We start from the raw sequence: 24,468 nt of genomic DNA on the forward strand, positions 1-24,468 counted from the left end.
TAATACATTTTACTATTTCTACCAGGAAAAAAAAAAAGCCATTTCCTTGTCCCCAGGATGAGCAAAAGCACTGTTCTGTCTACATGTCTCCTGAGTTCCCCTCACAAATTTTAGTGGCTTCACAACAATATTTTCTTATTTTTTAAGATGTATTCCCTCCCCTGTTGCTGTGAAAGACTCACACAAGCAATAGGAGAAAATGACTGTCTACCCAGCAGAAGAGTCAAATGGATTATACACAAAGTGGTATCAAAACACAAAACAAAGTGAAAAACATGCAGCTTTCTCCCTGTAATCTCTTTCAGTTACAGTAAGCTTAGGGCAAAATAATTCAGGAAGAAGTGTGATTTTCAAATTGACATATTGGCCTTTTGTGCCATTTTGCACATTATCAAGTTATCCCCGTTCAGTTTGGAGAACTATGAGCTTCCATAATTCTTCCCATTTTGGTAAGTCTGCCTTTAGATTGCTTGTCAAGTGATTCATCTTGTGCTGCATTCTGCTGCATTGTCAGTTTATATTTTAGTTCACGTATAAACAATAAATCAATTTCAGACAAAAAAATCAATTTTAAAAAGAATATTTTTGATTTCCAGTGCAAATACAGAATAAAACAGGATTCAGCTGGACATAGAATCTAAAAAAGTTTATGATTATAACTGGTCAAAAATTTTAATAAGAAACATACCTTCCAACAAAAAATATGGTCTTTTTTCAGAAAAGGAGCTTTTTGTGAAAAATTGTCAAAATCTTCAAAGTTTTCAAGTTTTTGTGAGAATTCTTAATATGTCTATAAATTTTGGTATTCGTATGTTTACCAAAATTGCGTTTGAAATCACTGTAAAACATTATGATGTTTGGGGATGATTTCAAACGTGATTTTTGGAAATCTGTACTTTTGGTAAATGACAATGTTTGACAACTTTGAGCATGATTTTGATTTTAAAAAGATGAAATTACAGGGATAATTTCCTGAAAAATAGATGATGGATCAATTTCAAACCCTGCAAAACAGAATCAGGTCTTAAATTCTGAAACTGCAAAACTGTTTTTCAACCAAGATGTTCTACAAAGATCCCAGTTAAACTGCCTCATGTTTAACTAGATACTCACTTTAGAATAACATTTTAAAATTTCTGTAGAATATGCAACTAGGTTCTCTCACAAATTTTGGATCCAAAAGTTTTTGAAGTGCTTAATAAGTAACAGTCACATTCAAATAATTTTGACATATATTCACTACCAATTTTACCTAATACCTCATATAACACAGACTTTTCAAAGAAAAACAACAAGGAGTCTGGTGGCACCTTAAAGACTAACAGATTTATTTGGGCATAAGCTTTCGTGAGTTAAAACCTCACTTCTTCGGTTGCATCCGAAGAAGTGAGGTTTTAACTCACGAAAGCTTATGCCCAAATAAATCTGTTAGTCTTTAAGGTGCCACCAGACTCCTTGTTGTTTTTGTAGATACAGACTAACACGGCTACCCCCTGATACTTTTCAAAGAAGTCTTTGACAGCAAGTGAATTAAAGAACAAAGTACCTGTCTAGCTAAAATGAAATTTGCTACTAAGCATTTCCAACCACCTCAGTTACTTACCTGCCTTTTGTGAGTCGTAATAGGAATTTCCAGTAAGAAGGTCTCAGGGTCTGAACTTCCATCACAGCCTACAATCAGAATATTGATCATTCTCCCATTAAGTAATTAAAACACTGTCAGACATAGATACTAAGAAAATGAAAGTGACCTACCTGCAATTCTTACTCTCTAATGATATATAGTCACAAGAGAGCCATACTCTTGGGTCTGTGCTAAGTGCAAATGGCTAGTGAGAGAACCATAGCTAAAGTCTCTGACCATCAGATCACAGCAGGATAGCCTGTCTTTTCCCCTACATGAAGCCCTGGTCACCTGAGATGCCTCAATCCCCTTAGATGTAAAGAAAATATACCACTTTATGGGGATGCTTTGCGGGTGACTAGATTGTTTTGGTTACGCACCAGTGAATAAGATTGAAGGTAAGTAACTTGATTTATTCTAAAGGAATGGTATAGAAAACAGATTCTCACTCTGGAGAATAAAAAGTTCCAGAATGCATTCAGCCTGAACAACAGAAGTAGGGTTGGCAGATTCTGACAGCAGCATTCAGATGCAGGATGCAGTAGCAGAAAGTGGCAGGCGACTTGGTCAACACGGCCAGGACCTATGCAATAGACGTGGGAGGTAGATTCAACCAGCACAGCCAGGGCCAGACTGGAGAAGGCAAGGAAAGAAGGGTGGAGTAAACCATGAAGGAAGAGGTGGTTTTGAGGCACTATAGAAAGGTGGTGAAGGAGTAGGTGATTCAGGACAGCAGAGAGAGGAGACGACTGATGACTGCAGCTTGCTTCAAGTTGTAAAACTGGAGGTTTCTTTGTTAGGTTCTCTTGATTTTTTAAATATACAGTTGCAGTTAAAGTGGATTGAGTGTGAAATTTTCCAATTCCGCAGTACATTGTGGTTGAACATTAAGACTTATTGTCTGTCTCCTGGAGCAAAATACTAAGTGAGGTGAAGTCTCTGTCAATCAGTGCATTTTTAATCATCTTTGGTTAATACATCTTGAGATTTTTTTCCATAGAAGTCAAAACCTACTTATGATACTCACATTATATTACAAATAGATAAACAGTCATGGACAGAATAAATTATCTTCCCACCGTAACAGTACAAAATCAGTGTGGCAGATGCAGGAATAGGAGCTAGATTTCACTAACTCCTGCTTTATTATGGAATCTCCATTTCAACACATTGTTTTAATCAAAATTTGAAATAAGTTGAAGGAATTTTGCTTTTTATTTGAAGGCAAAATACTTACCGCCTGAAAGCAGATTGCTGTGGAAATGGCATAGATGATGCTGTCTGCATGAGGAAAATAGGGAACCTTTCCTGCTTCAATGCCTTTGAAGTACATGGTCTAAAAAACAAACAAAATGCATGCTGAGTAAATCATACCAAAGGCAAATAGTATGGACTTTGTCGTTAGTTATGGTCCCATTCCTGAAGTCCCCTGCCAAATTTGTGACAGCTACTGAAATTCATGTGACTTTTTCTTATGCAAGAGCTGTGACCTGCAAGCTCATGGGCATTCTGTAATTTACTTATGGACTTTTCACACTGGACTGAAGTATACATTCAGTGCATGGCAAGACTTACTAAAGGGTTTCCCAACATTGTTGGCTGCAGACTAGCTGCAGGAGGAGGGCAGAAAAGAGAAGCAGTGGAGGTAAGGAAAGCTCTGTGAACTAAGATCCATCCCACACTTTACATCTCTGGGCAAAGCAGTCTATTTTCTCTCCTTGCTTTTGCAATGATTCCTGATGCAGCTAGCCATGGGAACAACTCCTCTGTTCCTGTGGCATGCAGCTCACTTGTGCCCAATGGAAACACCAGCAGATTTCCATTCCCCTGCACCCAACAAGCAGCATGCAGCCTTCCAGAGAATGGGGGAATGTAATGGGAGAGCCACAAAACAAGGGGAAAGAGAGCAAAAATAAATTAATATAAAATAACTGGAAAGCTTTATAAGAGAGAAAATAAAAATCTTGATGAGCAGGGAGAAAGAATAAAGACAAAAAAGAATACAGGTAGACACTATAAAGAGCATGGAGAGAAAAGCGTAGGGACAGTGATCACTCTGTACCAGGAGTTGGTATGAGGGACTCCGGTCACTCCGAAGGAGGCTGCAAACAAACCAAGGTTGGGAACCAGTGACAATGTAAATAGATGCGTAGTTTGTCAGTGCATTGCTCTTTATAAGCCTACCATTAACATAGCTTTGAAGATGGAAAAAGCTATTTGAACATTAACTAGTCTTTAAATACCTCTATGAGGAAAGTCAAGGAACACCACTGTGACACTCTGTACCTCAAAATAGCACCCTGGAACCCCCATATTCACCACTGTCATATAATTATGAGATTTTTGTACAAAGTCTGCCTTGTGAGATATCATTTAAGAAGTCTTGATCTGTTGAACATTAACATCCTATTGAGGTGTATGTGCTGTCATTGTATGTGAAGTTATAAAGAATTGCTGTGTGTGTGTTACTGAAATACGTTGTGAAGTGGGGAATACCCAGCTAGCATTTCATTAGCAACAAAGGAGCAACTATCATTGCCCAGACAGGCATTGATGGCCCATCAAGAAGAATCCAGTCTCCCAGAGGCTCTTTAGGGAGGGCACATACGCAATTAGGACTGCCTGACCCCACATCACAGCAAGGATCTGTCTAGTAGCTGGAAGAAAGTATAAAAGAGGTACAGTGACATCATCACTTGACCTCTCTCCTCCCCCATATCAACACCTGGAAGATCATCTGGAAGACACAGACTTTGAACTGGGGAGATTGGTCCCAGACTAGGAAGGGAATCTAGCCTGTGCATTGACAACTGTGAGCTGCTCACAACATCTATTAAGTTGAAAGACTGCTTGATTCAAATCTTGCTTACTTAGTCTGTAGAATTTAGACTGCGAGTTTATTCTTATTTCTTATGTAACCAAATTTGATCTCTACACCTGCTACTTATAATCACTTAAAATCTACCTTTCTGTAGTTAATAAATCTGTTTTATATTTTACCTAAAACGGTGTGCTCTTAGTTGAAGTGCTTGGGGAATCTGAGCTCAGATTACAAAGACTGGTGCGTATCCATTTTCTTATGATGAAGTGGCAAACTAATTAATGAGCTTGCACTTTCTAGGGGAGTCTTGAGATGGTATATTTCTGGGGTGCAAGGCTGGAAGCAGGGGTGATTGTGCCTCTCTCTGTATGATTCATGAGTGGCTCAGGGAGCATTCATGCAATTTAGTTGGGTGTGGGGTTCCACATGCTGATGGCTGAGTGATCACAGCACCTAGAGGGGTTTGCTGCTTGTTTCTAACACAGCATTGTGAGAGACAGCCCAGGCTGGAGAGTTAAGGGGGCACAGTAGTCCCACAGTTCCAGGTTGTACCCCGGGAATCCTGTCACACCCACATTACAAATGTGATTATTGTGGCAGATGGTTGAAATGACTTGTCCAAGTCAACAAAAGAAGTGTAAATGCTGAGATTAGAATGCAGAGGCAATTAGTGTGCAACACATTAGTGCGCTTTATTAATCTTCCCCCTCCCCCCACAGTGTGTATTACCCCACCTGTAGATCAGCCTTCTGGGTCCTGAGTGCCTAAGGCACTTTTGAAAATGGGATTCTGGCTCCTAAATCACCTAGGTGCTTTTAAAAATGTTACCACCCCAAATGTCTATATGACATTGCACAGCATGGATTTGTTTATTTTAAAGGGGTATTTTAGATCTTGGAGAGTACAGGAGGTAATCTCTATGATACGTGCTTCTTTTTAAAAAGAACAAAGCCAAACAAAGCAGTAACTAGTCAAATACAATGGATATTTTGCTACCCTTAAACAACTCGAAATCACATACTTTCTTTTTGAGAAAACATTTAAAGTTTATTTTCTTGAACACAGCTTGACCTTCCAAGCAGCACACGCCTCTTTGGTCAGTTACCCTTGGCTTGTATAATATGGTAAAAGAAGTAAAAACTGAAATAAACCCATGCAGTATTTTTCTTATTTCATTGCAGCCACAATGTCTCAGAGAAAAGGCCAGAGAAAACCATCAGCAACACAGCATAACATTTTATTTATTATAAATGGAGCCCTGAAGTACGTAGAACTAATACAACAGGGATAACTCTATGGGACTGAGTTGTGTTGACATATCATTATATAAACCACCTTCAGAATTTGAGTGTGGACTGTAAGGAACATGTAGGACCGTGCTACATATTTCTCTTTGTTTCACATTTCATCTTACTCTTCACATTTTTCTCTCTCTTTTCTTTAAAGCAAATTCATAGCTGGCAAAGGAGCTGGATTAACAGTGTTAGCGATTGGAGTCCTGGAGGCCAGTGGAAGGAAGTGGCAATGGTTCAGGGTCTAGGCATAATGGGCAGGCGCTGTCAGTTTATCCCAGTGGGGCTGCTAGGGGAAGAGCCATGAATAACTCATGATTTCATAGAAAAATCACAGTGAAACTTAACAAGACTCCAAAGAGTGATCTCCCCTTTTTTATCCCAACTCACACATTCATAAACTGTGAATATAAATGTGGTTGTATGAACAATCCCTGAGTTGTTGTTTGCATAAGCAGTCACTCTTCATTTTTACTTTTTCCCAGGCTAACATAATTTTAATAGCTCATCGAAGTAAAACAGAATGGACTTTCAGACCTCAAAAAAAAAAATGCAATGTAACTGGTGGTCACTTTCCAGGTTAGAATTTGATCAATTAAAGCGAACAGGAAAGCAATTTCAGCTGCATGCAAAAACCAAAACTATTTTGAGTTACCATAATTCATAATTTAGACTAATGCCAAAATCAGGGAACAGAGGCAGGAAGTCAGCTGTAGGTTTTGGCAATAAATCTGAAGGGAAGGACTAGTTTTGATTTATGTTTTTGGTGGAAATTGACAAAATGCACATTCTTGGAACTTTCACATTTGAAATTCTGCAAAAGTGACACAGCAGGGTGGTACCAAAAAGGAAATTAGGGGGACATGAAGGGGGAAATATGTGCAGATAAATGGACAAACTATTAGACTTAGTTCTGGAAAGGAGGGAGATGAAGGAAATGAGACCGCAGGACTTAGCCATCACTTGGGCACATGTCTGGTATAATAGAGCATCGTTGTACAATCTCACATTACATTTGCACTTTTGGCCAATACTTGTAACATTTGTTTTCTTCCTCCGCCCTGTTACAACGGCTAAGAAAAACAACACTGGAACTAGCAGTGTACCTTACCTCCACTAGTTTGGAAGCCAGGTACATGGAGATAGTAGTGCTTTTGTAAAACATCATAGAAACTCCTGCCAGGGATCCTGCAACAGTTAGAAAACAAAATTATTGGTTAAGAGCCTCAACTATTTCCTTGCTATTGCTCAACACAGTTCTGACATTACACAAACTTGTAACTCTCTCTATTAGCATCTATTATAACCAATGTTCAGTGATATTTCTGTGCTGCATAGGAAAGGGTCTTTTATGCTTTTTAGAAAGGACAGACCCCTGTAATTTTGACACTGGGAGCCAAATCTTTAGCCCCATGACTAGCTCCCTGGCCCCAGACCCCCCCCACCCTGCCCCAATTGGTCTAGAGGATCCCTACAGCAGTGGATGTTGACCTGTCTCTACACACCCACATCCCTCCTGCACAGCAGGTCCCCAGGGAGCAGCACTGTGCATCATGCAGACTGTGCACACTTCATACATACTCACTTTCCACCCCATCACTGCACAGTGGAACTGCACCAGTTCTACTGCTCAGGGACTTTCTTTGGCTCCAGCGGAAGGGCCAGGTTCTGTCCCTCTTTTTAAATGAACATGCTAACGTATACAGAGCAACTTCTATTAGAAATTGGGAAAGATCAAAATAAAAAAGACAATCTTACTCTTGTGCCAAGTACAAGTATTGCCCTTGATGCTAAACACAAACAATGCAAGTATAATTTATAAAAGGAAACCTCAGACCAAAAGTTTTGCATTTACATTAAACCACCTAAATGCTGATTTTCATTTCAACACAAGCTTCACATTTACTTTCCTGTTCTCAAAGCACTTCGAAATTCCAGAACAGGAATTCGGGATAAACTTCCAAATACATGCTCTCCAATAATATTTCACAGTATATGGTGCTTTTCATCCCTAAGTATCCTAAGGCGCTTTACAAATGATGGGGTAAATGCTGTTCTGTGTTGTGTGCATACGCTGTAGGGAGAAGAGCACGTACATGAAGTCTAAGTTGAAATGTCGGAGTAAGGAAGGATACTGGTCTCTTGAGTGCTACGCTGGGGAACTGGTTAATGCGGCATTAGCACACCAGGGTTCCAAGGGTTAGCCTGCTGGACTCCTGGGCTCATGTGCAGATGATGGAATGTACTGCACAAACAAAAGGGGTTACATGCTATCTATGTGCTGTCCTATGTGTGCTATCAAGATGGCCCAATGACCTCCTTTTCCTCCTGCAATGCAGCTCCTAAAATGTAAAGTCAGGATTTTGCTCTCTATGGGTAGGTTTACAAGCAAAGGTGTGCTTGTAGCATGGGCAGGTATATCATGCTAGCTGTAAGCTGCCTAGCATGGATAAAAACATTAGTACAAACATGGTGGCACAGGCTTCATCGTGGGCTAGCTGCTATCCTGCAAACCCTGCAGGGACCTTGGGTATGTGCTCGGGTTGTTTGCCTACACTCAAGTGCAGGCTTCCTTCTCTCAACTACCATTGTTGTCTGTTCTAGCTACATTAAAGCTAGCATAGGTATGCCTATCCCTGCTACAATCACATCTCTTCTTGCTGTGTAGAAATACCCTATGTGGTACTTACACACTCTGGAGGGGAAGGCAGAAGTTATCCGGATAATCAGCCTTGCTGCCCTGGGGGCCAACTTCCAGGGGATGCCATGCTGCTCAACCTTTTGGGGTTTTTTTGCACTCTACTGACTGGCTGGCTGCTTTTTGCTTTTTTGCTTTGTGTGTGTGTGTGTGTGTGTGTGTGTGTGTGTGTGTGTGTGTGTGTGTGTGTGTGTGTGTGTGTGTGTGTGTGTGAAAAACTAGCCTACCGTGGGGTCACTTGTGGTCACTCCTGTGGACAATCTATGCACAGCACATTGTACAAGGGGAGGGGGAAATTTGGTTAAAGATACTGGGGACAAGCCCCTATTCTTACAAAGTGTCATGCAATCTTTAATGGCCACACAGGGAACAGAGCACCTTGGGTTTTAAAGGCTTCCTTCATTAGATCTCCTGGGACTCAGGTTATGTCCTTTAGAAGGAAGAAAGTCCGTTTCATACGCACCCCTCCCCCCCATAAGGATTTGAACCTGTGGTTCCAGTAAGTCTAGATGTTTTAGAGCTGATGCTAGAGACTCAGCCCTTCCCTCTGGCTAAGCAACAGTAGCATGTTTATATTTATGTATTTAATCCAACATTTTAAATTTAAAGACAATATTACTGAGATGGGCACTATCCACTTTTTCTCATGGACTTACCCGCTATAAGAGCATGAAGTTCATCATCCAGGTTTCGTACCCAGCGCAGGAAGCAACTAGTACCCTGCATTTGTGGGGGAAATACAATAGCCTCAGTTAGTGCTTTATTTAAAATGTTATTAGTTTGGTTACATCACAGTATAACCCAATAATAATTCATAAATATCTACATAAGATATTCATTATGGATCAACAACCACCTCATTGACAATTGTCCCTACTGCTACTATACCCATTTATAAGGCACCCATCACTGGAGTTCCTGGGTGCACTTAATGTATTTTATATTAAGAGCAAACAAAATTTTCTCAACATTCGGGAGCATATACTGTGTGATCAATCAAACCAACCTTAAACTTACTCTGAAGGGAGAGGGGAAAATCCACCTGCTGTCTGATCACTGTCCACATATTTGTAGCAGCTTAATTTGCTGATCGATCCCTTCCCTACCCCACTCAGCTGTGAGGAACAAGAGTAGCCAAAGAGGATGGGAGGGGTAGAGGAGGGTGACTTTGGTTGATCTCCACAAGGGCCAGAACACCCCCACCCCAATTCCTCATGTGTCCACCCAACAGGCCCACGATGTTTTGATAAATCCCAGTAACTTAAAGAGCAACTTTAAAATTTTGCAAATAGCTAAAAGTCCTAATAGAATTGCAGTGTTGTTGTTGCCATGTTGGTTCCAGAATACGAGAGACAAGGTGGGTGGGAGCCGCGATTGGTTGAACCTGCGGATGCGGCAGGTAAACAAACCAGCCTGGCCCGCCAGGGTGCTTACCCTGGCGAGCTGCGTGCCAAAGGTTGCCGATCCCTGATCTAGCCTTACCTCCTATACAGCACAGGCCATTAACTTTCACCTAGTTACTCTTGTATTGAGCCCCCAAATTTGTCTTCGACTGAAGCATAACTTGTGTTTGGCAAAAGTATATCTTCCAAAAAGCTCAAATCTGCTCACTTTCAGGACATACTGCAAACCTCATCTGTTTTTTGAGCACTCGTGGGGAGAATGGCACTGGCTTGACATTTATGATTTGATTACAGCTAGACTTTGTTGTGGGCCGAGGGTCTGTACAGTGTCAGAATGTTTAAGTAAAGATGGGGGCTTTTTTTTGTTATTTTCAAAATCAACATAAATAAATTATACGTAGTTTTCAATGTTTTTACACTTACTTTGTATATACTGACAAAAGATCCCAGAAAAGCTCCAAGCTGGAAGTTTTCCTTGTTATAGAATAGAGAAAGCAGCCGTGAAGGTTTTGTAAAGAGATGCCTGAACGCTGATGGGATTCGAAGGCAACACTGGATCAGGTAACCAACACTAAACATTCTAATGAAGCCCTGGAGGAAAAGTTAAGAAACAGCAACTTAAAAAGAACCCAAAAACCATGAGCTACATGAGTGCACTAGTAGCTTATTTTTGAAATGCAGGATTTTAAAAGCCCACTTTGTTGACATTATTTGAAATGTACCCTCCCTTCTTGGAACTTGAAACTAGCTTTTTGAACTAACGTCCCTGTAAAATAACTAAGGAAATAGAATCCTAGACTGACTGCCTTTCTTTTAATTTAAATGGATATTTAAAAGGCCTCAAAGGACACACACTATCTCTACTCCAAAATTCTGTTCCTTGAAACAGTCCTGATGGCTTAATTTCCAGATTATTCTCTCCCAGCCTTCAACCACAATTGGGTATGGAAAGGAAAGCAATGTGGTGAAGAAAATACGCCACATACTCAAACATCTGGAAGAAGTGCTGAGGGAGGGAAAAAGCCCATAACAAAATAAAGTCCTTTCAGAAAATGTGTGAATTAGACAGTGACACTGACTCCTCGGCACATGCCCAGGTTCTCTCAACAGACAACCGACCTGGAGGCTTTGCAAAGTCTGCTGTGAAGAAAGTGCAAACCCAGAAGAGATCATGTGCAGAACTGTTAAAAAAGATAAACACAGGCTCATATGAAATTTTTCCTACTGCTCCACCCTGAAAGGCTGATATGTCTCAGAGTTTGTTTTGTAAAGTGCCATAACTCAGATTGGGTTGGTTCTTTCGTTCTAAAATCTTTTCTTTTTCTGTTTCTTGTAATTTTCTCAAAAGCTTCTTATGCTTATTATTAGCCCACAGGTGATCATCTCTGAAAAGTCTGAAGAAATCTATCTGCTCATTTAAAAAAAAAAAATCATCCAAGTGTGAGGGAAAAAAAGATTCAGCCTTTAGGAAAATTATTGAGAGGCCTCTTTTTTCTTTTTCTTTTAACAGTTTGATAATTTAAGAACAGTTTATTTTAAAGCATAAATCTAGGTATTTCTCTCTCTCTCTCCAAAGAGCAGAAAATGCTTTTTTGGTTCGAAGACATTTCATTTGAAAGTATCTGAACATCATGTGCTGAGCCCTGGTAGTACATTCTTACTGAATTAAGCAGGCCTTTGAGTGGGATGTTCCAAATGTTCAAGGTTTCTGTTATTTGTTTGTAAAACCATTGGGCAGAGGACTGGAATTAGCAATCTGTCCAATTCAGAAATTAAAAATCTGTGCATCATACAGGACATTTTAATCCCTGTATGATTAAAGAGTCCCAAAGCTATATTCTGGTTAAACATCATTCAGCAACACCGATTTTTTGCAACAATAATATTCCATAACTTGTTACTTGTGAAACTGTTTATGAAACAAAGTAAGTGGGGGACAACAGTTAAATAACAATGTTTGGAAGCGGGCGGACGGACGGTATTAGTGCATTCTGTTGCTAGTGAAGAGGCAGGAACCAGATGCATGAAATAGCTCCTATGTCTCCTCGCATTTGGCTTTAAAAGCTAAGTAAATTATATCCTATGGGCACTTTTATCTCATATTTTCTAAATAGTTTATATCACTGTGAGGTATGATCATATAACAAAAACCTCTATTTCAAAGTTTATGGGCAAGGCAGAATTAAATTTACTCCATGAAACTTAATTCTGAATTTTCTGACTTCTGTGTAATTAAAATGTCAAATTTAAGATGAATTTAGATTATGTAAAATTACAGGAAGTTTTACAATAGTCACAAGCATAGGACAGATGGACTAGAACATGACATTGTATTATGCTGTTCCGATCTGCAAACTCTAGCACATGAGTAACTCATGAACAATCCCACTGAAATGTGTAGGTTTGCAGGATCAGGTCCTTAGTTCTCATGTGCAACAAACAGTAGCAAGACATATAAATACTGAATCTTTATAATTAGTTCAGTGAGCAATCAGGATACAATTTTACAAATAGTTTATAGCTGATTTGCATTACCTGTAGTCACACACAAAATTCTGTTTTGTAAATTACAAGCTCATCAATTATAACTTTTATTCTCCACAGAAAGATATCAGATCACAGGCAAATGAGTGGGGGAAAAAAATATAAACAATACACAAAAGAGGGAAATTAATATGCACTGAAATCTCGATAGTAACCCTTTCCTTAAGAACTGTCTATTTTGCAGAAATTTTATGATTTGGATACAAAGAGCCAGAAATAGCAGTGCAATTAAATTACACATCTGCAAAAATCATCTAAGGAGTTCAATTTTTTAAAAAGATTATTTGAAAATATCTTGATAGTATTAAAACTCAATTCCAGAAATGTATATATTCAAAACAGAGTTCAGTAATATACCAGAAGTCAGATAAATTGTAGCAATGAATCCAAATAGTATTAAATCTATCCATTTTATTTATAAATTTGCTTTCAAATTAAATGTAGAATCATTTACAAATTGAACTGTTCAGTATAGTATCCCACATCTCTCGAAACAATAATGAAATAAAATAAATAATAATTAAACAGATTGTAACCACTGGAGTATTCTCCTAATTTCCTTCTACCACAATTATGAGGTAAACTGTACTGCTCATCTGCTGTTATCATCAGCATTGGAACAGAGAAACTGAAGTTCATCATTTTAGGTACGCACTGCTGGCTAACATATATCTTCTTTTAAATTACCCGCTGGAATCAAGTGGATCAAAGGAGAAAGGAAAGGATCTTCAAATGCCTTTGTTGGGCTAGACAAACCTTCACAGAAGTCTACAGAGCCAGGACACCCAGATTGTTTCAAATTCTAAGTGAAGTTTATGAAAATGAGGTGATCCACTAGCCAGCTATCAAAGATAACGATAAAAGGCTACTGCAGGTTATACTAGCTGGCTAATATGTGTCTAAATATGGAGCAGGAAAGAAAAAAAAGAGAATATGATGGTAATGTATGCATGACTATGATAATAGGAAGACAAGATGTTCAATGGAAAGGGAAAATATAATACAGGGGAAAACTTTTGGCTGTAAGTAGTTCATCAGAACAATCTCGTATTAAAAATCAATTCAAGAACAGAATTACAAAAACCTGCTAGAATTCTGCCAGTAGAGAGCTATTTCTGATCCTTTCCAGAGATGACCTTTGGAGGAACTCAAGACTAAAAATCAGAAAACTAGCCATCCTTAAAAACCTACAGACCGGCTGGGGTGCTCGGCTCGTAGGGGTGCTCCCAGCCCCCTGCCCTGAGCGGCTCATGGCAGGGGGCTAGAAGGGATATGCCCTATTCCACCCCCTTCCCCAAGGTCCCGTCCCTATCTCTTCTCTGCCTCCTCTATGGAGCAGGGAGCACGCTGCCGCTCAGCTCTGCTCCCCCTCGCAAGGGCCATCAGCTGATCAGCGCAGGGAGGGGGAGGAGGAGGGGCAGGAAAGCACCACGCTGGGGGAAGAAGCAGGGGTGTGGGGAAGCTTGGTTGCCACAGGACCAAGCTTCTGCCTCCTGCCCCCGCAGGGGAGAGCAGTGGGTGGAGGGGGCTGAGGGCCGGGACCTCGGCAGCGTGCCATTCAAAATTGGCTTGCGTGCCGTGTTTGGCATGCGTGCCATAGGTTGCCGACCCCTGAGATAGGTGGATGAGATACTCTGCTATTTCCTTGTTGCTTTTCCCTCTCATCATGCTTTGCATTGGAGTGACCTCTTCTTCAGCATCCATTAACACTGCTCCTGGGGTAGGACAAAGTGGGTGCTATGGAGTCACCAGCCCTTACTGGCCTGAGGAACTCGTAACCTGAACTCAGATTCAGTGCACTGAGTTACAGATATACAGTAGTGCTAACCCAATTTCCAGTTCATCCTTATATTTTAATACATATCACATCCACCATTCAGACCAATGGGAACTTCAGTCACATATGAAGTACTTTATTCTTTGAGGGTGTCAACAAACATGGACAAGGATGATCTAGAAAATATAATGCACTTGGACTTCCAGAAAGGCTTTGACAAGGTCTCACAACAAAAGCTCTTAAGCAAAGGAAGCAGTCATGGGATAAGAGGGAAGGTCCTCTCATGGATCAATAACTAGTTAAAAGATAGGAAACAAAGGGTTGGAATAAATAGTCAGTTTTCACAGTGGAGGCAAATAGCAGGGTCTCCCAAGGATCTGTAATGGGAACAGTGCTGTTTAACATAGGCATAAATGATCTGGAAAAAGGGATAAACAGTGAGGTGGAAAAGTTTGTAGATGATACAAAATTATACAAGATAGTTAAGTCCAAAGCTGAGTTACAAAGGGATCTCACAAAATTGGGTGACTGGACAACACAATGGCAGATTAAATTCAGTGTTGGTAAGTGCAAAGTAATGCCCACTGGAAAACAATCTCAACTATACATACAAAATGATGGGGTCTAAATTAGCTGTTACCACTCAAGAAAGAGATCTTGGCATCATCACGGATAGTTCTCGGAAAATATCTGCTCAAACTAAAAGAATGTTAGGAACCATTAGGAAAGGGATAGATAATAAGACAGAAAATGTCATAATGCCATATATAAATCCGTGGTACACCCACACCTTGAACACTGCATACAGTTCTGGTTGCATCACCTCAGAAAAGATATATTAGAACTGGAAACAGTAGAGAGAAGGGCAACAAAAATGATTAGCCGTATGGAACAGGAGAGATTAAAAAGACTGGGACTGCTCAGCTTGGAAAAGAGATAACTAAGGAGGGATATGATAAAGGTTTATACAACAATGAATTGTGTGAGAAAGTGACTAGGGAAGTATTATTTACCCCTTCACATAACACAAGAACCAGGGGTCAACCGATGAAATTAAGAGGCAGCAAATTTAAAACAAACATAAGGAAGTACTTCACGCAACGCACAGTCAACCTGTGGAACTCATTGCCAGGGATGTTGTGAGGGCCAAAAGTATAACTGGGTTCAAAAAAGAATCAGATAAATTCATGTAGATTAGGTCCATCAATGGCTAATAGCCAAGATGGTTAGGGATGCAACCCCATGCTCTGAGTGTCCCCCAACCTCTGATTGCCAGAAGCTGGGACTGGATGACAAGGGACGGATCACTTGATAAATTGCCCTGTTCTGTTCACTCCCTCTGAAGCATCTGACATGGGCCACTGTTGGAAGCAGGACACTGGACTAAATGGACCATTGGTTTGACCCAGTATGGCCATTTTTATGTTCTTATGTTTGTTAAGCTAAATAAATTGAGCTCCTTGAGTCTATCACTGTAAGGCAGGTTTTCTAATCCTTTAATCATTCTCCTGGGTCTTCTCTGAACCCTCTATAATTTATTAACATCCTTCTTGAATTGTTGACACTAGAACTAGGCACGGTATTCCAGCAGCAGTCACACCAGTGCCAAATACAGAGGTAAAATAACTTCTCTACTTCTACTCAAAATTCTTCTGTTTATGCATCCAAAGATCACATTAGCCCTTTTGGCCACAGCATTACACTGGGAACTCATGTTCAGCTGATTATCCACCCTGACTCCCAAAACTTTTTCAGAGTCACTGCTTCCCACATCCTGTAAGTATGGCCCTACATCCTTTGTTCCTAGATGTATACATTTATATTTAACTATGAAGGTATGCAATAGCTAATCATATGTTGTCTTATCTTAGGCCCTGATCATACGAACACTTATGCACATGCTAACATTACTACTATGTTAAGTCCAATTGAAGACATGGAATTTTATAGAATTTATATATTAGGCACACAATTTTGAAAATTCTGGCTAAAATAATAAAAAACAGGTGCTGAGTGGTTCTCTCTTTTCTCATCCCAAGGGGGGCAAGAGGGGGGAGAGAGAGAGGTATTTTCTGTTAGATATTCTAGTTGTGTTGTTTTTATGTTTAGTCACTTTATCTTTAGTAAAAAAAAAAAGTTACAATTATCCTGAATATTTTGTAAATATTTTATTACACATTTCCAGATCTATTCAGCAAAACACTTCACGTCCCACTGACTTCAATGGAACTTCAGCACATACTTAAATACTTTGTTGAATCAGAGCCTAACACTGTCACTAAGTTTGCTGAAATATTTCATAGTTCAAAAAAGCAGTAACAAAATAATATTGAATAAGACACTGAGCTGTATAAATATAAGAAAATAACTATTGTACTATACCTCCTCTAAAGCTTTATCTTAATGTAGCGAGCCTTGCCATTAAAAAACCAAAAGAGATAAATTCCAACAGAATGCACTATTTTTAATGGGGAAAAAAAGCATTTTAAAGATAAAATATAGCAGAAGCATCTGGAAAAGCTAAACTGCCTAGCAATCAATTTTTACTTCTCCATAAATAAAAAATGTAGATTATTAAAAGATCAAGATCTGCTGAAGTTTCACCCAAAACTAAGACTATGTAGCAGGTGGTCCCACCTGTACCAATCTTCTCCACACAGTACTCCTCTGAAAAAATGCACTGTCCATATCGTGGAGGAGGCTAATTCATGCCACTGGACATAGACAGCTCTCTCTGTCTGCAGCAACTGTGGACAATCTCCCATTACCCCTTAAAATAAATTAATAGACTAGCGAGTCCAAAATCAAACACCACTGTGCCAGACATGCACAGCTGTATGTGTGCCATTGCTGATCTGTCTGTCCAGCACAGCACATTCCAGGTGCTTTATTTAGGATGGAGCTGGAAATGGGATCAGTTACGAAGGTCTCATGTAATTAAACAAGTTTATTTTTTGCTGATCCATTTTTTTCCATTCACTTTTGGTTCTCAGATTATTGTAATTGTATTTCCAAGAAGAAAGAAAAAGAAAGAAAGAAAGAATCTTGCTCAGAAGATGGTTTTCACAAACTTATAACTGACTCTTTTTATAATGAAAAAGCATGACAAACAACAGACTTCAGAGGCTAAGACATATGGAATCTGCATTTGCCGATTGTAACTTACATATTCTTTTTCTGTACTAAACTTTATACATTTTCACCAGTCTCTGTGAGTGTTTACAAAAAATGCAAGATTCATACTTACTTTAATGCAATATGAGATGCAATTATCTTCATAATGTTTACAGCATCTATGTCTTGGACCATGTTTGCATCTGCAAAAGAAACAATGAAATCCATATTAACTAGAAGTTGGTTTTACTGTAATCTACTAGAGATTTTGCAGACTTTCTCTTGCTAAAAATGTATACAATAGTCTCTTGCTATTTCCCCATTATTTATTTTGCATGCCACCTTTTGACACAGTCCTACATGACATTCTCATAAGCAAACTAGGGAAATGCGGTCTAGATGAAATTACTATCGGGGGGTGCACACCATGTTGAAAGCTTGTACTCATAGAGTATCAGAGGGGTAGCCGTGTTAGTCTGAATCTGTAAAAAGCAACAGAGGGTCCTGTGGCACCTTTGAGACTAACAGAAGTACTGGGAGCATAAGCTTTCGTGGGTAAGAACCTCACTTCTTGAGATGCAAGACATACATACCTGGAAACCAACTGATTTCGGGGGACAACTAATGAAATAACAGGGACAGGAGTGCGGTCAAAGGGTCAGTTTAGGTTAGATATTAGGGAAAATGTCCTAACTATAAGGGTAGTTAAGCACTGGAAGAGGATTCCAAGGGAGGTTGTGGAATCCCCATCACTGGAACAGGTTGGACAAACACCTGTCAGGGATGGTCTAGGTAAAATTGGTCCTGCCTCTGCCCAGAAGGCTGAATTAGATAACCTCTTGAAGTCCTGTCCTACATTGCTATGATTCAATTGTAAGGCATTGTGTACTTTTATGAAGCCATCCAAGTACTGTACAAATAAAACAGTACTTTCTTAGTATTTCAGAAGTACACGTACATGAATTTTGATCCAATCCTCTTTTCCGTGCTAAGCTTGGGCAAATGTGCTATGCCTATGAATTCCCCACTTTGGCCAATGGGAAGGAATTATGAATCATCCATCCAAGGCCATAGAGCTGTAGCAGGGCCATTCTGCAGCCGATGATCACTGACACGCTTCCCCCCGCTCACCCAAATTAGACAGATGCTGCTGTTTTGGCCAGGGATCCACTGGCCATACTGCAATCTCTCCCTGTACCACCCTGGGGCCTACTGGAGGGGACTGCAGAGGCCTCTCTCAACCATGACCATTCCAGTGCAGTGTAGTCCAGCTGTTCCACTATGGTACAGATTTTCTGTGGCCCTTACTTGGGATTAGGGTTTGGCTCAAAGCATAAAGAGGAGATGATTTTAGGGAGGATGGGGTGTGTGGACTTTACAGTAATTAGACTTGTATGACACAAAATTAAAGGAAAGTCATTTCACACTAGTTCCAAAAAATGATATTTTCTTGTAGTCAATTATTTGTGGTTTAATACAAAATAAATCACATAATTTATATACTGTGTCAAATATCTTGGAAGCTTTGAATCATGTATTGTAAAGTATATTGGCCATAAATCATCCACAAGGTTAGTTTATGTAGCAAAAATTGTAACGAGAACGTGATCAGGTTACAGACATTTAGAATCAATTATATCTGAAAGGAAACATATGGAAGAGAAACTTGAGAAAGTATTAGGATTAAAAATGCAATGGTTTTTGAATGTATGGGAAGAGGGAATCTGGAAATCCCAAAGGAAGTATACTCCTCATTTGTTAATCATTTAGCCTTCTAATATTTAATAAATACATTTTGGCTAGAGGGGCAGTGATCATGCCTCACTATTTTCAATTAGTTCACGTCAGGGGTATTTAAAACAGAATAGATATGAAGAACAAGAAAGAGACGGGCCTTCTAGCTATCCCTTAGCTCAATGTTGGAGGTAAGTGTTTCTTTCTATTTGAAGGGCTTTCACTCTGAAATAAGCACTCTTCACCACCCCTTTCACAACACGGAATACTTAGAACATCTGTTTCTCTACTGCCTGTCAGGAACATACCGTAACAAGGACCTAGTCCTAAAAAGGGGGCTGCACACCTTTCTCTCCCATGTAAATAAACAGGAGCTGAGAGTTTGTGTGGGTTCTTATTTGTGTGGGTTCACTATAAATGATGCCCGGAAGGAGGCTTCTGCTGTGCTTGATTTACCATCACCAGAAGTATTACACTGGAGATTTAGCTAGTGCTCCACCTGTAGACTTATACTGCAGTAATGCTGGATTTGGGACATGGAAGGTCAACCATGTTACCAAATGAAGAAGGGACAGGTAGATGATGGAGCCTTGCTGCCCCACTTCAAAACCTTTGTCTATGGGAGAAAACAAGGGGTTTAAGGCTCTCCCAACGTTTTTTGCTGCAGATGAGAGGATGGACTAGAAGCTGACCCAGAACTTCCCTGCCAAAGTGGGGATAGTTGAAGGTTGCTCCTGGAGCACTTCACCTCCAATGGGATGAGGAAGCAGTAGGTGAAAACCAGTGAGGATTTTAAGAGCACCCCTGGAACGTTCCTCCACGTGGGCAGAAGAGCCACAACGCTGCCCAAAGTGCACTCCTTTGTGAATGGTAGAACTGTGCTTATCCAAGGCCAGTTTGAAAGATCAGTGGTTCAAGTACAGCAATTTAGAAGGCAAAGAGAAACAAAGGGAGACAGGCAAATGTTTTGTTTTGTTTTAAAAACACCCACCCATTTCTCTGGAATAGTGGATGGCGAGTTATCGGTGCCTGCTTTCAAAAATTTAAAATGGCGTGTTCCCCATATGTCATTCAATATAGGCCTGGCACCACGTGTAGCAATTAGTATTATGGTAAGGATCAAAGGGACAAAGAACGTAGGCCATATTTACAGGGTTGGGGACTCTATCCTGGGAAGTAGTAACCCTGAAAAAGATTTGGGGATCGTGATGGATAATCAGCTGAATATGAGCTCCCAGTATGACACTGTGGCCAAAAGGGCTAATGCAATCCTGGGATGCATAAACAGGGGAATCTCGAGTAGAATTAGAGAGGTTATGTTACCTCTGTACTCGGCACTGGTGCAACCGCTGCTGGAATACTGCATCCAGTTCTGGTGCCCACAATTCAAGAGGGATGTTGATAAATTGGAGAGGGTTCAGAGAAGAGCCATGGGAATGAATTAAAGGATTAGAAATCATGTCTTACAGTGATAGACTCAAGGAGCTCAATCTATTTAGCTTCACAAAGAGGGGTGACTTGATTACAGTCTATAAATACAAAGATGGGGAACAAATATTTAACAATGGGCTCTTCAATCTAGCAGAGAAAAGTATAACATGATCCAATGGCTAGAAATTGAAGCTAGATAAATTCAGATTGGAAAAAAGGCGCACATTTTTAACGGTGAGAGTAATTAACCATTGGAACAATTTACCAAGGGCGATAGTGGATTCTCCATCACTGACAATTTTTAAATCAGAACTGGTTGTTTTTCTATAGGATACGCTCTAGGAATTATATTGGAGAAGTTCTATGGCCTGTGCTATACAGGTGGTCAGACTAAATGATCCCAATGGTCTCTTCTGGCCTTAGAATTTATGAAGCAGTAGTCAGTCATTAAGCTATTCTTAAAGGGAAGGGGCAAAAAACCCACAGAGCTCACCAAAGCACTCTGGTCAAGGGTCCAATAATTTAGAACTGATTTCATTTTTATTCCAGTTATCATAATTAAATCTACAACTGAAGTTAAAGTCATTTAGGGTCAAATTTACAAAAGTGCCTGAGAGACTTACAAAATTAAGTCTCCTTGACTTAGGCTCCTAAGTGACTTAGGTACTTTTGAAAATGTTACCCTAAGACTCATTTTCAAAAGTGGCTTAGGCACTTAGCAGTCTACATTCCACTGATTTTCAATGGGACTTATTCTCCTAAATGCCTAGGTCAGTTTTGAAAAATTGTTTTGAAATGTTACCCTCAGTAATTTGCATAGTCTAAAAAATTACATGCAAGTTGGAAAGTTTTATCAGAAATCAACAAAACAGATTAACTAAATCTAATCTATTTAGAAGCAAAGTACAAAAAAGCTGCCATGTTTATGAATAAACACTAAAAAATGAAGAGAGGGATTCCTCAAACAATTATATCAAGCACATTGCGGGTGCCTAATAACAAGAAAATCTGAGATTCTTCAAAGCAATCTAAGAGTATTAGGTGCCAACTCCTACTGAATTTAGACTACAACCACAACATTAATAACCATAATAGCAGCAACATGTACATGTTTTGCTATGGTTTCATGTCTCTTCTTGTAACTAACAATACAATCTCACAAACCCTGTGAAGTATTTGACATAGTGTACCCAGCCACTATATGCTCTATATGCTACTGAAGTGTTTAGTTGGGTACTAAATATCACCCTAACCGCTCCAAAATTAAAACAAATATACTATTTGCTTTTATATTACCTAGTTAGTGAATTGTATATCTTAAGTAATATGAGCTAATGCTAATAAATAGGTTTCTCTTTGTTTTGCTTTGTTTTTAATATAGCTCACCACTTTGTTATTGTTGTTACTCAATAAAAGAAATATAAATCTCTTGAATACAAATTAAAAATAGCATGAAACACTGTTGTTATATAAAATGGAATGAGCACGTGTGAAACGGAGTAAAATAAAAAGGAATCAATTAGGGCTTGGGTTTGTTTTTGTTTTGTTTTGGGTTTTTTTGGACTCACACTTTGTCCACAAGTTTCTTTGTTAGAGCAATTATGTTCATTCGCCGTGATACTTCTTCCCGGTGCTTTATCTTTCTGTCTATTTTTGAAAATGCTACTTCTGGTGAAAATGAATGTGTGGGAATTTCTTCTTTACCTACAATAAACCTGGAAGGAAAAGGAAAACACAAGGCAATTACATTTCTTACTTTAAAAACAAATCAAAAAACAAAATCTTCAAAAGTGGATTCCACAGAGTAGTGTTAATAATTTTCCGCACCTTTCAGCTCTTCTTTTGAGCACGGCCTGAGATCCCAACTTTAGGAGGCACGCAAGTGTCATTATTCCCATTTTACCAAAAGCAACACAGGATCAGAGAAGTTGCACAAGGAAATGTCTGGCAGAGCTAGGAATAAAACCCAAGTTTCTAATATGACATACACAAGACTTAAACATGCACTGCGTTGCATATGGACATGCTATGTCTATATGCCTCCTATGGTGCCTGTAAAATGGAGCCACTCCTGTATTCCCAGAGTGCTTTGTAAATATAAACCACCATTAACAAACATACAGGACCCAGGACAAGACACAGTAGCAATGGATTTCTGCTTATTCCCAGTAGAATGCTGGGATTTAGATTCCTGTCTCTGGAAGAGGAAATGTTTAACACTCCTTCTCTCACACACATCGCCTACCCCCATGCATTAGCACTGCATTCATTTATTGTAATCCCCTTTTTGGAAAATAGTCACACATTTGAAAACTCTCCTTTCCTGACAATTCTATATTATGGCCTCTTTGAAATATGCAGTATGTCTCAAAATACAGGAAGGGTTTACAAGAGTACGGTTTCTCTTAAGGAAATTCTGGCCTCCTATAAAGCAGCTTCCAGTATACACGTTTCCCCCAAAACGGTCAATTTGAGCTAAAACTACTGGTTTGATTTTTTAGAGACTTACTTAAGTGCAGAGAATGTAAATCCTTTCAAGCCATCTTTGCACCTGAAACAAAAAAATTAGACTTTTGGTTTTGTGTGACAATCTGCATAGAATGAAAATAAAATCTCAGAGATAAAATATTGATGTAAAGCTGCCCAAGAACAACAATAATTTGGGGATAATGATGTGATTGTTACAAAATCCAATAAAGGAAAATAAGTGTGTAACTAATTTATAGTCAACGGGGACAACACAGTTTTCAGCATGAAGCACACCATGGCCTTCGGGAATTTCTTTGGAGACAATGGACAGAAAACACCCAGAACCTCCTGCATCAAAACTTCTTTGATCAAAACTGATAGGGATATGCAGATCTTTAAAGAAGAGAGATCTAGGTTCTACCCCTACTGTGACCGTGAGACAAATATTGGCCGTGGTCTACAGAAGTAACAACGTGAATTCTTAGGTGGCCACAGATTTGTTAGTTTTACAAAAAATGTTCATAACAAGCTTGACAAAACATAAACCTACTGACAGGGATGAGAACTGTTCTGCACACTTTTTTTTTTTTTTTTAAACATACTCTAAGTTTGAGAGCCAGTGTCTTCTTTCATATGGGAGCTGAATCCTGCACTCCTTACTCTAGAAAAAACTTCCACTGTTAAAATCACAGCATGCCAATTTTATGGCAGTTGCTCTGGTTCTGCAGCCCTTCCCCATGAGTGTATGAGACTACTTTTGTGAATAAGGGTAGCAAGAAAGGGCCCTAGATTTGTAAATGCTAATGTTGATTGCGGTATAATGTGTAAGATTTGCTCTAATACTTTGATGTTTTAATTGGCAACTGGAGTTTCAGGAGTTTGATGTTTTCTGAAATGGGTGTGTTGACTGCAATTGGAGCCTGCAGCTGCTACGGATTCTTCCTGGATGACTATCGGCGTACCAGTGTCCTGCTGCTAAGGAAGCAAAGAGCAGCACTTTTTACTCTAGATATTTGTATTTTTTTTCTTTTTAGAGGGCGGTAAATCAGAGGGGAATAGATCATGATGAAAGTGCACGCCAGACAGAATATATAACACATAAAAAAGCTGCTATTTTATTCCATCCGTTAAAGAATACATTTTATACTAACAAAAGATAAAATCCTGCCATTATGATAGCCAGTTGCCAAGGCTGGGAGAGTAGCAGTGGTTGAGCAGAAGGTCCTTGTGCCATGCTGCCCACGCAGGCAGGGCCGGCTCTGGCTTTTTTGCCGCCCCAAGCAAAAAAAAACTGCGAGGGGGCCGGAGCGGTGAAGCAAAAAAAAAAGGGGAAAAACCACCTGCGGGGCGGCCGGAGCGGCAAAGCAGGAAGAAAACAAAAAAAACCCCACAGGGCGGCTGGAGCAGCAAAGCGGGAAAAACAAACAAACAAACAAAAAACCCTGCAGGGGGGCCGGAGACAGGGGAACTCCCTGTGCTGCAGACGTGCAGCGGAGTGCGCGCCCTGTCTAGCGGGAGGGAGGGAGAGGGGGGAGAGAAAGAATGGGGGCGGCCTGGGCTT

General features: G+C 39.7%; 1 protein-coding gene across 12 annotated transcripts in view; it reads right to left on the reverse strand.

The window, feature by feature from the left end:
- Window positions 1-24,468, reverse strand: part of TMEM135 (transmembrane protein 135) — a 378,153-nt gene that overhangs the window by 3,095 nt on the left and 350,590 nt on the right. For 10 of the 12 annotated variants that reach the window (XM_042855993.2, XM_005287516.5, XM_065581681.1 and 7 more), the window contains 8 exons: window positions 22,948-22,989; window positions 22,007-22,153; window positions 17,407-17,476; window positions 10,262-10,429; window positions 9,092-9,155; window positions 6,849-6,925; window positions 2,862-2,960; window positions 1,604-1,671 (listed from right to left, as the gene is read on the reverse strand). In XM_042855993.2, the coding sequence (XP_042711927.1) occupies window positions 1,604-1,671; window positions 2,862-2,960; window positions 6,849-6,925; window positions 9,092-9,155; window positions 10,262-10,429; window positions 17,407-17,476; window positions 22,007-22,153; window positions 22,948-22,989 (735 nt within the window). The remainder of the gene's footprint in view (window positions 1-1,603; window positions 1,672-2,861; window positions 2,961-6,848; window positions 6,926-9,091; window positions 9,156-10,261; window positions 10,430-17,406; window positions 17,477-22,006; window positions 22,154-22,947; window positions 22,990-24,468) is intronic. The other 2 variants (XM_065581687.1, XM_065581685.1) reach the window with 1 other exon arrangement.

This window comes from Chrysemys picta, chromosome 1, assembly GCF_011386835.1.
Source record: "Chrysemys picta bellii isolate R12L10 chromosome 1, ASM1138683v2, whole genome shotgun sequence".
Lineage (NCBI taxonomy): Eukaryota > Metazoa > Chordata > Testudines > Emydidae > Chrysemys > Chrysemys picta.